This window comes from Rhinatrema bivittatum, chromosome 8 (genome assembly GCF_901001135.1).
Source record: "Rhinatrema bivittatum chromosome 8, aRhiBiv1.1, whole genome shotgun sequence".
NCBI classification, from domain to species: Eukaryota; Metazoa; Chordata; class Amphibia; order Gymnophiona; family Rhinatrematidae; genus Rhinatrema; species Rhinatrema bivittatum.
In genome coordinates this window covers 153,471,432-153,485,346 of record NC_042622.1, presented here as the reverse complement: position 1 = coordinate 153,485,346, position 13,915 = coordinate 153,471,432, and the positions used below count along the sequence as shown (strand labels likewise).

General features: G+C 42.5%; 1 protein-coding gene across 1 annotated transcript in view; it reads right to left on the bottom strand.

The window, feature by feature from the left end:
• LOC115097241 (cofilin-2-like) overlaps window positions 1-5,089 on the bottom strand; it is a 29,028-nt gene extending 23,939 nt beyond the window's left edge. The window contains exon 1 of the mRNA XM_029612879.1: window positions 4,934-5,089. Within this exon, the coding sequence (XP_029468739.1) occupies window positions 4,934-4,936 (3 nt within the window). The 5' untranslated portion in view covers window positions 4,937-5,089. The remainder of the gene's footprint in view (window positions 1-4,933) is intronic.
• Between the last annotated feature and the right edge of the window lie 8,826 nt (window positions 5,090-13,915).

Sequence of the window (13,915 nt, the reverse complement as noted above, 5' to 3'; positions counted from 1 at the left end):
TGAAATTGTAACTGAACTTTATTGGCAGCTGTTAGAATGTACGATAGACTAAGGTAAGTAAATGTAGGTTATGTGCCTATTTGTAAACTGTTGTGATGGTATATAACTTAGCGATGGCATAGAAAAGTTTTTAAATAAAAAAAAAATAAAATAATGTTCTGCTAGTTTGCAGATGTAGCTAAGATTAACTCCCTCAGCCTAGGGAATTATATCCTTTTTTTTTCTCATTATTTCTGTACCGAGGTTGTCTGCAATGGCAAAAGAATTATCTAAGAAATCACTGCCAGCTATGTGGGCAGACCAATCCAGCAAATCTCAGCGATCATGTAAGAAAACAGTGGCAGAGATGAGTCTACATGAGAACTCTGACTTGGAGGAAGAATGGCCAACACCAGTGATGCCACTAGACACCACCAACACTTTACAAAAAATGTTTGAAAAATTCTTAGATAAATTCTCTTCCAATATTAATTCAAAGAGTGGGGTGGCTGGTGATAAAGTAGCACCGTTGGTAGGAGGAGAACTCTGCTCATATAATAGAAATGGCCATGTTAGGATCCTGCATGTTATGCAGCCTCCCTGCCACCAGAGGTTCTTTTGGAGCTATACCTGTTCTCGCTCTAGTCAAAGTCTCCATGGTCCCATGACTCAGCAGGGCCCAGCCTACTTAACTCTGCCTCTGGCAAAGCCCAGTGCCTTGTCAATGAGTCTTCTCAGCTCCCTGCTTGGCCCCATTCTTCCTTGTATTGCTCCTTGGCCTCTCAGCACTGTCTCATTTAGCTCTGTGGCCTTCTCAGGCCACCTGACTTGTCTTGTGGCCTTCTGTATTAGTGTGTAATTTTTGTCTTTTATGAGAGAAAAATGCCATCATGTTTTGTGTTTATTGAAAAATATATTGAGAAAACAGTTCTTGCTTTATGCTTCACAGCCCTCACTTTTTCTCCCCCAGTGTTATAACTTGTTAGGGAGTACTGCATATTTTTCACAAAGAAAAGATAACACACACACAGAGTACTGCTTAAAGATGTTAGGCAGTTTCCCTTGGTTGCTCCCCTTTCTCTAACTTGAAGTCTGCAAGCTTCAAGGTCACAAAGCAGATAGATACTGAGCACAAAATCGAGATACAACTTAATTAAAAGCATAAGAGCAGTACTCACTTAAAGCCAGCTAGCAGATTAAGAGAGTTACAGCATAAGCTTTACTAGTGCTGAGAGCTGAAAACATCTGGCAGCTACCCAGGACAGAATGTTAAGTTTAAAGCTAGTGGTCACAATATGGCAATTATAAGCAGTGAATGAAGATAGGAAGTCCACCATCTTAGAGAACATACGCAGTAAGTTTTTATCATCAGTAGCTTGACAATATTTCAGGAAAGCTACAAAAAGAAATCTGAATAGCGCATGTCCTATTCCAAAAGACATATTACCCCAGCACACCCTATGCCAGACAGATTCCCTGCTGAGAGCTGATTCTAAATAGACAGCACACTAATCTCACATAGATAAGGGATCTCCAGCACTAACGTGTCTCCAGCCAAGAACCTGCTTAGCTGATTCATTATCTGGGGGGGTGGGCAGGAGACACTTTCCCAGGAAATGTGACAGCTTCCAGTAAGCCTTTGTATACAATTATACCCTATTAGTTGGGGAAATTACTCTTGCTTATTGTGCTGATATATTGCATATAGTCTGTTGTATTATTTGTCTCAGGTATTCACCTATTTTTTTACATATATTATACAGAAAATATAGCTTTTCATTGTTTCGTATAAGACATAGTGAGTGTTTTTATTCTCTTAGTTTGTTTGCGTAATACAGACTACAAGGCAAATGCCATATACCATAGTAGAACCCACATTACAGCTTGTCAGACCTTCTGCTTTGCCTTGCCTTATGACCTTCTCAGGCTTTCTATTTAGCCTTGCTGTGCGGCCTACTCAATCCTTTTGCCTGGCCTTAGGGCCTTCGGAAATGCTGCCTTCAGGCCTCTGTATTCCTTATTCTCTGTTCTGTCTTGACCTGTCCTTGACAGACTGGTCTTACCCTGCCTGGTCCTGTCCCTGGTATATTTTTTTTTAGAATACCTTTATTAGTGTGAACCGTGTAAAAGCATACAAATCATAATTTTACACAAAAAGCCATGCAGCATCAAGTTCTGTTTCAAGCATAACATTATAAACTGATAAGATCCAAAAGGCTCACAGATTTTATGATTTATAATCCCCCCATTTCCCTCCCCCAATCATTCAACTAAGTACACCATTCACCCTTCATCTCTTTAGACCAACGTATCAACTAGCCAGAGTGACTTCATTTATTACATATTCTTAAACCTAGTCCATAGCTTTATGTTTCAATAGAGATAACTCCCTCTCTTAGTTGCTACCATCTTGGATTTCAATTTCATGCCTTGAATTACATATCTTCAATAATGTACACTTTGTATATAGTTATATCATATATGCTATTTCCTCCCCAATGCATCTATTGTAAATAATTCCTTCCAATCTATGCAACTCCTCCTTTCCCTCCCCCATGCAACCCTTTCAACTCTTCATTACCCTCCCCCATGCAATATACAACCCCTATCCTCTCTATACATTCCATCCATCCCCCAATCATTTCTCTCAATACCATCTCGGTTATCCAACAACTTCTATTTATGTCTCTCTATGTAAGCCTCGTTCATTGTATAGGTTTATTTAATTTTATTTTATTCACTGTTTTCCTATAAGTTCTATGTAAAGCCTCTGTTTTGCTGATTTTGAAGTTATAATGTAAACGGAACTGATGTTATCCTACGAAGTCCGGTATAAAAAACCACAAATAATAATAATAATAATAATAATAATAATTTATGACCAGACAAGACTCTTTGACGCAGTTTCTCCTTCATAGCATAAGGCTGCATTTCAGCTTTCCAAGAACAAAATGATGGTTCTTCCACTGTATTCCAACATGACAAAATAACTTTTTTAGCAATAGTAAGAGCTAACATAAAAATTTCACTCCTCCTATTGGAAACCTGATATTTGAAGTAAAATTGTATAAAGTCATCGTAACATCCCAAACAATAGTTTTATCTAATATACAAAGAAGGACATCGTTTTTCCCTTATCACATTCAGTAAACATGTGGCATAAATTGCCAGCTTATTATATTTTAAACAGAAGTCGTCCCAAAGTTGCATTCGTACCCCCCTTTCTCTTGCTAAATAAACCTTACGTAAGATTTTAAACTGTATTTTTCTCAGGTTAGCCGGTAGCAAATTTCTATATAAAACTACTAATGCTTTTTCCATAATCTGTCTCCTTTAAAGCCACATTCAAATCCTCCCCTCAGAATGCTGCTAATTTTGTCAGTAGTGGGCAATCCAGAAATTCCCTATTATGATGTATTTGTTGTGATCTGCTATGCTGATGGGAGGAGCAAGCAGATGGGAGTAGCAATCTGATAGGATCTACTCCTCCAGAGGGGAAGAGTTAGCAATCTGTTACGGATCTGCTAAGGAGTTGACAATCTGTTATGATATAGACTGCTGAGTTGGCAATCTGTACCAGCGGAGTGCTAGAGAGGGTGCTCAGCTGGACAGGAATGTAAATAGGTGAATCCTTGGGCCGATGGCAGATGACCGCACCCCCAGGAGGGGATCCTGAGAGGGACCACCAGCTAGGCTTGAGTATGGAGACAGACACAGATAGTTCTTTTATTAGACAGGTAATTTGTGGTATTTCTGTACTTGGTGAAGGTCAGTTCTGGGTGTGTGACCAAAGTGAGGTATTTTACTAGCATGCAGGCATTTGTATCAATCTTATTTGTTGTGTTTTCTCAATAGGACATACATTAGTGGTAAATTACTGTCTTTTCATAAGGAGGGCTATTGTGCCTGGTAGTAAAGGGAGTTTGTTTTGCTTTTACTGAGATGTCATCAGAACCAGAATATCTTTGTTCTATGGTGAATTGTTTGGGTAATGCCCTAGTTCTGCTCTGCACTCATTGTTGGAGGTCGAGGGGGTTCCTGTGGACGCAGAGTACATGTTTCCATTTAGCCCCGTGATGGTTACATATTCAGTGTGTCATGAATGTGAGAACCATCTGGCAGGTGTGTCCTGGCTGAAGAGAGCCACTGTCCTAGAGTACCTAATAACCATCCTTTCACCATGGTTCCGTTTGGGGGAGGGTGTCAGATTTTAAAAAATAAGATTGCTGGAGGGAGCTGGGCTTTTTTTGATGGGCCCAGGACAGACTGAATGAATTGAAGGGGGAAGGGGGGACAGCACAGTAATTGTTCGCAAAGGGCAGCAAAAAAGCTAGCATCAACCCTGTATGTTGCCTATGCTTAAATCCAGTCCTGGACTGATGGGAAGGGGACTGGGATCACCTGCAGGTCCTCAGGGACAGTTTCACCCCTCCTGTGTAGCTAGAGAAAACAGGAACTACAATTGCTAGCAGGCATTTTGGGTGGGGGGCAGGGTGAGTGCAAATCTAGCACTGACTCAGCCTGTCTAATACAGGAGAAAAGGCTGTCCTGATCCTGTAAAAATATAGTCTGCACCAACTCAAACCCTGAAAATTATCGAAGGACTAGTGTGTACAGTGCACCCAGAGGTTCGGTGAGGCAAGGAGCAGGCAGCCCTTACCAGCTTGTGTGTCATGGCGACTCCATTTCCTGGCACACTGCAAGGAGTTACACCATAAAAACTGCCTAGCTCTCTAAGTCCACTCCCGCCTGAACCAGCACATCTACAATCAGAATGCCCCTATTTCATCTTGAAAACAATCATCAAGTACCTTAATCATCATAAACATATATAAAACCCCAAAGTAAATGATTCTTCCACCAGGCCCATAAAGGGTCCCACATCTCAAAAATTCAAGGAGGATTTCCTGAAACCAAAGGATGCCTGGATCAGGAAGTTATCGAGGGCACTTACCATGGCGACAGCTCAGAGGTTTAGCGAGCGCGGAGAGCGAGGATGGTGGCAGGCTGTTGGTGGTGGAGAGGCGAAGGTTTGTTTGTTTGCAGGTTCAGCTGCTGCAGGAATCTAGAGTAGATGGCCCTTGCTGTCCCCGCCTGAGAAAGGAATGGGGATGGTGACGAGGTGCGTAGGTGCTCCTGCACCCAGGGGATCAACTTACCTGTCACGTAGAGACACAAAGACAGAAGTGTATACATTACACCTTACCAACTCCAGAAGGAAGCTTGCTTTTGCACAATTCAAGTACTAAGGAAAGCACTGGCAGGACATTTTGCTCTTCCATTTCTTGACCTTTTCATTTTAAACATATTTACTGTAATAGCTGCGTGATTACTAAGAAACTTGTATCATGTGTGCGTTTCAACTAGATTGTAAGCTCCATGGAGCAAAGACTATCTCTTCTGTGTGTTCAGTGCCCTGTGTGTGTGTGTCTAATAATACTATAGAAATGTTAAACAATAGTAGAATTACATTTGAGAGAGTCCGAAATCGTGCCCATTAGATTAGAAGACCCTGACCTGAGAGAGACATCTAGATGCAGAGGTGTGCATGCTGATACACATGGGACCCCGGCCTGTTTTACTACCCCCCCCCCCCCCCCCCCCCCCCCCCCCCCCCCACACACACACACAAAAAAAACCGGATATTCTTCTGGCTAGGGCAGGAGGTTTATGCTTTTTGAAACCCTCCCATCGTTCCCCTCAGAGCATGCTCAGAGTTGTGTGAAGGTTTGGTGTATTTGAAACTGGTACTGTGAAGAGAGATTTTTGGTGGAAGGCCCCGACTAGCTCCCTCTGGCCTAGAGAGAGAGAGGGAGGAAAAAGGCAAAGAGGGAAGGTTGGAGAGAAAGAAGTTGGAGAGGGATTTTTAAATCGCTGGTCATAGCCTCACCCCTTGAAGTTTTGTTTGTTTTTTTTAATCAGAAGGAAGATAAGGAGTTTGCTGTGATTTACTACAGAGTGTTGGGACTTTGACCAGTCTGGAAGGAAGCCTACACCCACAGGTATCCAGCAGGGCCGGGCCATTGATCTTTTTGCCCATGCTGCAAATCAGAGGCAAGAAGGAAGAGAATTTGAGAGGCTTTGTGATTGTGGACAGTAATTTGAGATGTTTCCTAGACCAGTGTGCCTACAGGAGTCTATTTTCGAACTTGGGGATTTTTCTATCTTCTGCCCAGTTTATGCTGGAGTTGCAGTCCAGTTACCCTACCCTCCAAGGGGGAAGGATTATTAAGCATGGATGGTGGATAGATGGATAGAGTTGCCAACTGAGTCAGGCTTTTTTGTCCGAAAGCCAAAGGCAATGGTGAAAAAATGGAAATAGTCTGGAATTTTATCCTACCAGTAGTCCCACTCTGACTACAGCCTGCGCTTAACCAACACCCCATGGCTTTTCCTTCCCTCCAGCATGGAGCAGCCAATCACTTGTCGCCACCGCAGCTGCTGCCATGTGTGAAGTGCCGATAGGTTGGCATAGCACCGTGCAAGCCAGCCTCACAGAGCATGTGTTCCTTCAGACCGTCTGGATGCCCTCTCTGGCTGGCTGGGCACTATGCTGCAGTTTGCATGGTAAGCGAAAGCCCTCCTCCCAGCCCCCATGGATCCAGCCTTGAGCCTTTTCCTTATCTCCCCCAATGGTCGGGATGTCTTTTTCTCTTGTGCTGCACTGCCTACCACTAGGCACCTGGTTCTGCCCCGCAGTCTGTGCTCAGGTTCTCACACATAGCACAAGTTCAATTAGTTCCTTCCACTCCTCCCCTCCCCCAGCCCTGCTGCCCAGCCATTAACCCTTTGTTTAAGCTCAGTTGCCCCGCCCTAGCAATGCAGCTTCTGGATGCCTCGCAGGAACCCTTCCCTGCACAGCAGTCTGTGCTCTGTTGCTCACACGATGCACGGGTTCGTTTCTGCCACTCCCCTTACCCCTCCCCAGCCCTGCTGCCTGGCCGTAACCACCTGGTCGAGTCTCGACTGATTTACCTGCAGCTGGCCTGGCCTGCCACTGCTGCCTGCAACCACCCACTTCCTTGACGAGCAATGCAGCACATCTCCTGTCCTATCTTGCTCTCAGGCTTGCTCCTGCTCTGCTGAGTCTGACCTGCAGATGCTGCACTGTCACCAGTGCCAAGGCGGGCCAGGGCTGCTCGATAACATCATTGAGAAATAGGACAGTACTAATGCACAAGAAGGTAAATAAATAATAATCAGTGATGTATCGGGAGGGATGGGCCAAGGGGGCCTTTATTGTTTGTTTTTTTTATAATTCAATGCATAACTTTGATCTAAAACGTCACCTGGGCCAGGTGTGGAAAGAAAACAAAGTATGCTGTCACGTAGGTCTGCGTGCCTAAGAAGGCAGTGCAGGGGCATTCTTAGCCTGTGCACATGGTGGCTCTGGCAGCTATTGGGCTGAGAAGGAGTGGTCCATCATGGACCCCATCTTGCAGCAGCCCAAAAAAAAAAAAAGGAGGACTCTTACCATAGCAACAGGAAGAGGAAGCAAAACTGTAACCAAAGAACCATAGCAACTGCTTCTCTTGATACAAGTGATGGGGTTCAGTCAAACAAAACTCAGTCACAGTGCAGAGAGACATAGTTCAAAATAAAAACATGACAGAAAGTTACTAGTGACATAAAAAATGAACACTAATAATATTTAAAATTTATGAAAAATAAAATGATTAAAGAATATTGAAGATAATTAATTGAGCAACCCTTTAGACTATTTCTTAAAATGACATCATGAAAAGCAAGGATACCCTGAAACTAGAAACTAAAGAGGTTATAGAATCTAGTCAGTTAGGAGCTGGTTATGAGAGAGAGTGGAGGTGCTGTTTCTGTTCTCTATTCTTTGGGCCTACTAAAAGTATAGAAAAGCCCTAATATTAAAAGAACAGTTATAGTATTAAGTGAGAATGAATGATAATGTCTGTCTGTACTATTTTCCAGTCAAAGTAAGGTGACATAGAATATTTTTTTTAATTAATATTTTTGCACTGTGTGTTAAAGCAACATCTAGCAAGAACATTAGTAAGGATTGTTATATTTAAAGTCTGAATGTCCTCATACAAGGACTGTTTGAGTTTGATGTCACCAAGAAAGGAAGAATATCAATAACAATCTCTGAATAAGAAAAAAGAGCTTGCTTTTAAGAAAATAAAACTGACAGTGTTCCAAAGTTCTAAGAGATTAATTGAATACCTCCCTTGACAGAGAGAAAGAAGAAAGAGTTCGAATGAGATTAACTGTTCTTTCATAAAGAGACAGGGATGAAAAAAAATCTTATTTTATTAGATAGAATATTATCAGTAACAAGCTGTTGGAGGCATCTGCATACTAGGGTACATAACTGACATAGGATGCAGAAGACCAGGAGTGGTGACAGGGACATAGATAAAAAACAAAAAAGACACTTACCTATTTGATGTTCTTCATCACCATTGAGTTTCAACAGTGCTAGAAAAAATTATAGCACAAAGTATCAATTCTTAGAACAAATGACTAATATCCAGTAATTATGAACTGAAGTTATAAAGTTATTTATTTGGGCATTTTATATACCATCGTTCCAAAAGAAGAGTACAACGATTTACAAAATCAGCATTAAAATTCTTGGTTGACATTCCCATAACTTTGTCAACATTCCTATTCTAGGTCAACAATACAGCAAATGCATATTCTAGTTCATATCCATACCTGTTCTAGGTCAACACGTTACCACATCAGCAAATATGTGATCTAGTATATATTCATACATTTTCTAGGTTGACACAGCAGCAAATACAGATTTTAATTCTACTAACAATATAATTTACGTTGTTCAGTAATATATAACAGTACTTATCTGATAGTTTACAATTGATTGTAGATTCATATTGATAGATGTCTTTGGAAGTTATTTAGTTTATTAATGACATAGCTCTGAAAAAAAATACAAAGAATATATATTATGTTAAAATCTGAAAGAATATCTCTCTCAATTTAAAATATAATGAACTGCTTTTCAAATGAATTGCTATTTTAAATAAAGAAGATTGATAATATGGCATTTACAGTATAATTTGTCATGTGATATTAGAAGAAAGTATTTATTAAACTGTATACCTGTTGTGTATAACATCTATTAACTTGCTGCCTAAACACGACTACATTACTAACATCAAATTTGGCTACGTCAAGTCTTCAACACACAGGGATATGGTTTACATAAGGAAAGTAGGAACTGCCTTTCAGTAGAACCAGGTGGGGAGTCAAGAGGTGACTTGCCCAGACTCAGGAGCAGCAGTGGGGGGGGAAACACTGCAAGGAAACCAATCTCATTAAGGTAATGTGGGGACATAAGAAGTGGGAAAGAAAGGACTTAAAGATTGCTCTTCTTCTACACAAAGTCAAGCCACAAGAACACTTTCAAGCTAGACACAATTCACTGTCAAGCCACAGCTTAGACTTTGGAGGGGGTGAAGCCAATCTTAAACCTCTGATGCACAACACCCCACAAGAATCTGTGGATTTCCCCCCAACCTTAAGCTGCAGAAACTGGGGGAGACCTGAGCATTACAGGGACTTAACATCTCAATACCTACTCATAATACCACAATCTAGAGCTGCAGGAAACAGAATACCACCCTCTTGAACCAACACACTTAAACACAGCAGAAAACTTTGAAAAACGGTATATTTTGCAAAAGCTTACTTGAGCTCAGCAGAAGCTGACTGCAGAAGCCATAAACAATCTAATTGCTGCAGCAATCATCTGTGCACCTAGAGTCAAAGAACACCTACAGGCCATATTGCCAGCAGCAACTCCACCCAGCTTAATATAAACCAACTTTTCAACCAGCAGTGTACAGAGGAGGAGCTGTACTTGAGCGACTGAAAATCAGATAGGAACCAGCTGAAGCTGAATTTAACCATTGGACTTCCTACCTCAAGAGGAAAATAGAGTCGCCTGATTTTTTCTCCTTTTCTTTTACCCTCTTCCCCCTCTGAAACCAACTTAAATTAAGTCCTAATTTTTTTTCTTCTTTGTCCTCTGCTCTTCAGACTGAAGTTAAGCCTTTCCCCTAATTTAAGTAAGAACATAAGAAAATGCCATACTGGGTCAGACCAAGGGTCCATCAAGCCCAGCATCCTGTTTTCAACAGTGGCCAATCCAGGCCATAAGAACCTGGCAAGTACCCAAAACTAAGTCTATTCCATGTTACCGTTGCTAATGGCAGTGGCTATTCTCTTTGGGGCGGATTTTAAAAGGAGTGCGAATAGCCTACTTTTGTTTGCGCTCCAGGCGCAAACAAAAGTACGCTGGATTTTAGAAGATACGCGCGGAGCCGCGCGTATCTGCTAAAAACCTGGATCGGTGCGCGCAAGGCTATGGATTTTGTATAGCCGGCGCGCGCCGAGCCGCGCAGCCTACCCCCGTTCCCTCCAAGGCCGCTCCGAAATCGGAGCGGTCTCGGAGGGAACTTTCCTTTGCCCTCCCCTCACCTTCCCCTCCCTTCCCCTACCTAACCCACCCGCCTGGCCCTGTCTAAACCCCCCTCCCTACCTTTGTCGGGGGATTTACGCCTCCCAGAGGGAGGCGTAAATCCCCGCGCGTCAGCGGGCCTCCTGCGCGTCGGGACGCGACCTGGGGGCGGGTCCGGAGGGCGCGGCCACGCCCCCGGGCCCGCCCCCGGAACGCTCCCGACACGCCCCGAAAACGCCGCGCGGTTCGGGCCCGCCCCCGACACGCCCCCACGACACGCCCCCTCCGAAAACCCCGGGACTTACGCGAGTCCCGGGGCTCTGCGCGCGCCGGTAGGCCTATGTAAAATAGGCTTACCGGCGCGCAGGGCCCTGCTCGCGTAAATCCGCCCGGTTTTGGGCGGATTTACACGAGCAGGGCTCTGTAAATCCGCCCCTAAGTGAACTTAATAGCAGGTAATGGACTTCTCCTCCAAGAACTTATCCAATCCTTTTTTAAACACAGCTATACTAACTGCACTAACCACATCCTCTGGCAACAAATTCCAGAGTTTAATTGTGCGTTGAGTAAAAAAGAACTTTCTCCGATTAGTTTTAAATGTGCCACATGCTAACTTCATGGAGTGCCCCCTAGTCTTTCTACTATCCGAAAGAGTAAATAACTGATTCACATCTACCCGTTCTAGACCTCTCATGATTTTAAACACCTCTATCATATCCCCCCTCAGTCGTCTCTTCTCCAAGCTGAAAAGTCCTAACCTCTTTAGTCTTTTCTCATAGGGGAGTTGTTCCATTCCCCTTATCATTTTGGTAGCCCTTTTCTGTACCTTCTCCATCACAATTATATCTTTTTTGAGATGCGGCGACCAGAATTGTACACAGTATTCAAGGTGTGGTCTAACCATGGAGCGATACAGAGGCATTATGACATTTTCCGTTTTATTCACCATTCCCATTCTAATAATTCCCAACATTCTGTTTGCTTTTTTGACTGCCGCAGCACACTGAACCGACGATTTCAATGTGTTATCCACTATGACACCTAGATCTCTTTCTTGGGTTGTAGCACCTAATACGGAACCCAACATTGTGTAATTATAGCATGGGTTATTTTTCCCTATATGCATCACCTTGAGAGAAGATAAGGCCATCGCGGAAAGATTAAATGATTTCTTTGCTTCGGTGTTTACTGAAGAGGATGTTGGGGAGGTACCCGTAATGGAGAAGGTTTTCATGGGTAATGATTCAGATGGACTGAATCAAATCACGGTGAACCTAGAAGATGTGGTAGGCCTGATTGACAAACTGAAGAGTAGTAAATCACCTGGACCGGATGGTATACACCCCAGAGTTCTGAAGGAACTAAAAAATGAAATTTCAGACCTATTAGTAAAAATTTGTAACTTATCATTAAAATCATCCATTGTACCTGAAGACTGGAGGATAGCAAATGTAACCCCAATATTTAAAAAGGGCTCCAGGGGCGATCCGGGAAACTACAGACCGGTTAGCCTGACTTCAGTGCCAGGAAAAATAGTGGAAAGTGTTCTAAACATCAAAATCACAGAACATATAGAAAGACATGGTTTAATGGAACAAAGTCAGCATGGCTTTACCCAGGGCAAGTCTTGCCTCACAAATCTGCTTCACTTTTTTGAAGGAGTTAATAAACATGTGGATAAAGGTGAACCGGTAGATATAGTATACTTGGATTTTCAGAAAGCGTTTGACAAAGTTCCTCATGAGAGGCTTCTAGGAAAAGTAAAAAGTCATGGGATAGGTGGCGATGTCCTTTCGTGGATTGCAAACTGGCTAAAAGACAGGAAACAGAGAGTAGAATTAAATGGGCAATTTTCTCAGTGGAAGGGAGTGGACAGTGGAGTGCCTCAGGGATCTGTATTGGGACCCTTACTGTTCAATATATTTATAAATGATCTGGAAAGAAATACGACGAGTGAGATAATCAAATTTGCAGATGACACAAAATTGTGCAGAGTAGTTAAATCACAAGCAGATTGTGATAAATTGCAGGAAGACCTTGTGAGACTGGAAAATTGGGCATCCAAAAGGCAGATGAAATTTAATGTGGATAAGTGCAAGGTGATGCATATAGGGAAAAATAACCCATGCTATAATTACACGATGTTGGGTTCCATCTTAGGTGCTACAACCCAAGAAAGAGATCTAGGTGTCATAGTGGATAACACATTGAAATCGTCGGTTCAGTGTGCTGCGGCAGTCAAAAAAGCAAACAGAATGTTGGGAATTATTAGAAAAGGAATGATGAATAAAACGGAAAATGTCATAATGCCTCTGTATCGCTCCATGGTGAGACCGCACCTTGAATACTGTGTACAATTCTGGTCGCCGCATCTCAAAAAAGATATAATTGCGATGGAGAAGGTACAGAGAAGGGCTACCAAAATGATAAGGGGAATGGAACAACTCCCCTATGAGGAAAGACTAAAGAGGTTAGGACTTTTCAGCTTGGAGAAGAGACGACTGAGGGGGGATATGATAGAGGTGTTTAAAATCATGAGAGGTCTAGAACGGGTAGATGTGAATCGGTTATTTACTCTTTCGGATAGTAGAAGGACTAGGGGACACTCCATGAAGTTAGCATGGGGCACATTTAAAACTAATCGGAGAAAGTTCTTTTTTACTCAACGCACAATTAAACTCTGGAATTTGTTGCCAGAGAATGTGGTTCGTGCAGTTAGTATAGCTGTGTTTAAAAAAGGATTGGATAAGTTCTTGGAGGAGAAGTCCATTACCTGCTATTAAGTTCACTTAGAGAATAGCCACTGCCATTAGCAATGGTTACATGGAATAGACTTAGTTTTTGGGTACTTGCCAGGTTCTTATGGCCTGGATTGGCCACTGTTGGAAACAGGATGCTGGGCTTGATGGACCCTTGGTCTGACCCAGTATGGCATTTTCTTATGTTCTTGCACTTATCCACATTAAATTTCATCTGCCATTTGGATGCCCAATTTTCCAGTCTCACAAGGTATTCCTGCAATTTATCACAATCCGCTTGTGATTTAACTACTCTGAACAATTTTGTGTCATCTGCAAATTTGATTATCTCACTCATCGTATTTCTTTCCAGATCATTTATAAATATATTGAAAAGTAAGGGTCCCAATACAGATCCCTGAGGCACTCCACTGTCCACTCCCTTCCACTGAGAAAATTGTCCATTTAATCCTACTCTCTGTTTCCTGTCTTTTAGCCAGTTTGCAATCCACGAAAGGACATCGCCACCTATCCCATGACTTTTTACTTTTCCTAGAAGCCTCTCATGAGGAACTTTGTCAAACGCCTTCTGAAAATCCAAGTATACTATATCTACTGGTTCACCTTTATCCACATGTTTATTAACTCCTTCAAAAAAGTGAAGCAGATTTGTAAGGCAAGACTTGCCCTGGGTAAAGCCATGCTGAGTTTGTTCCATTAAACCATGTCTTTCTATATG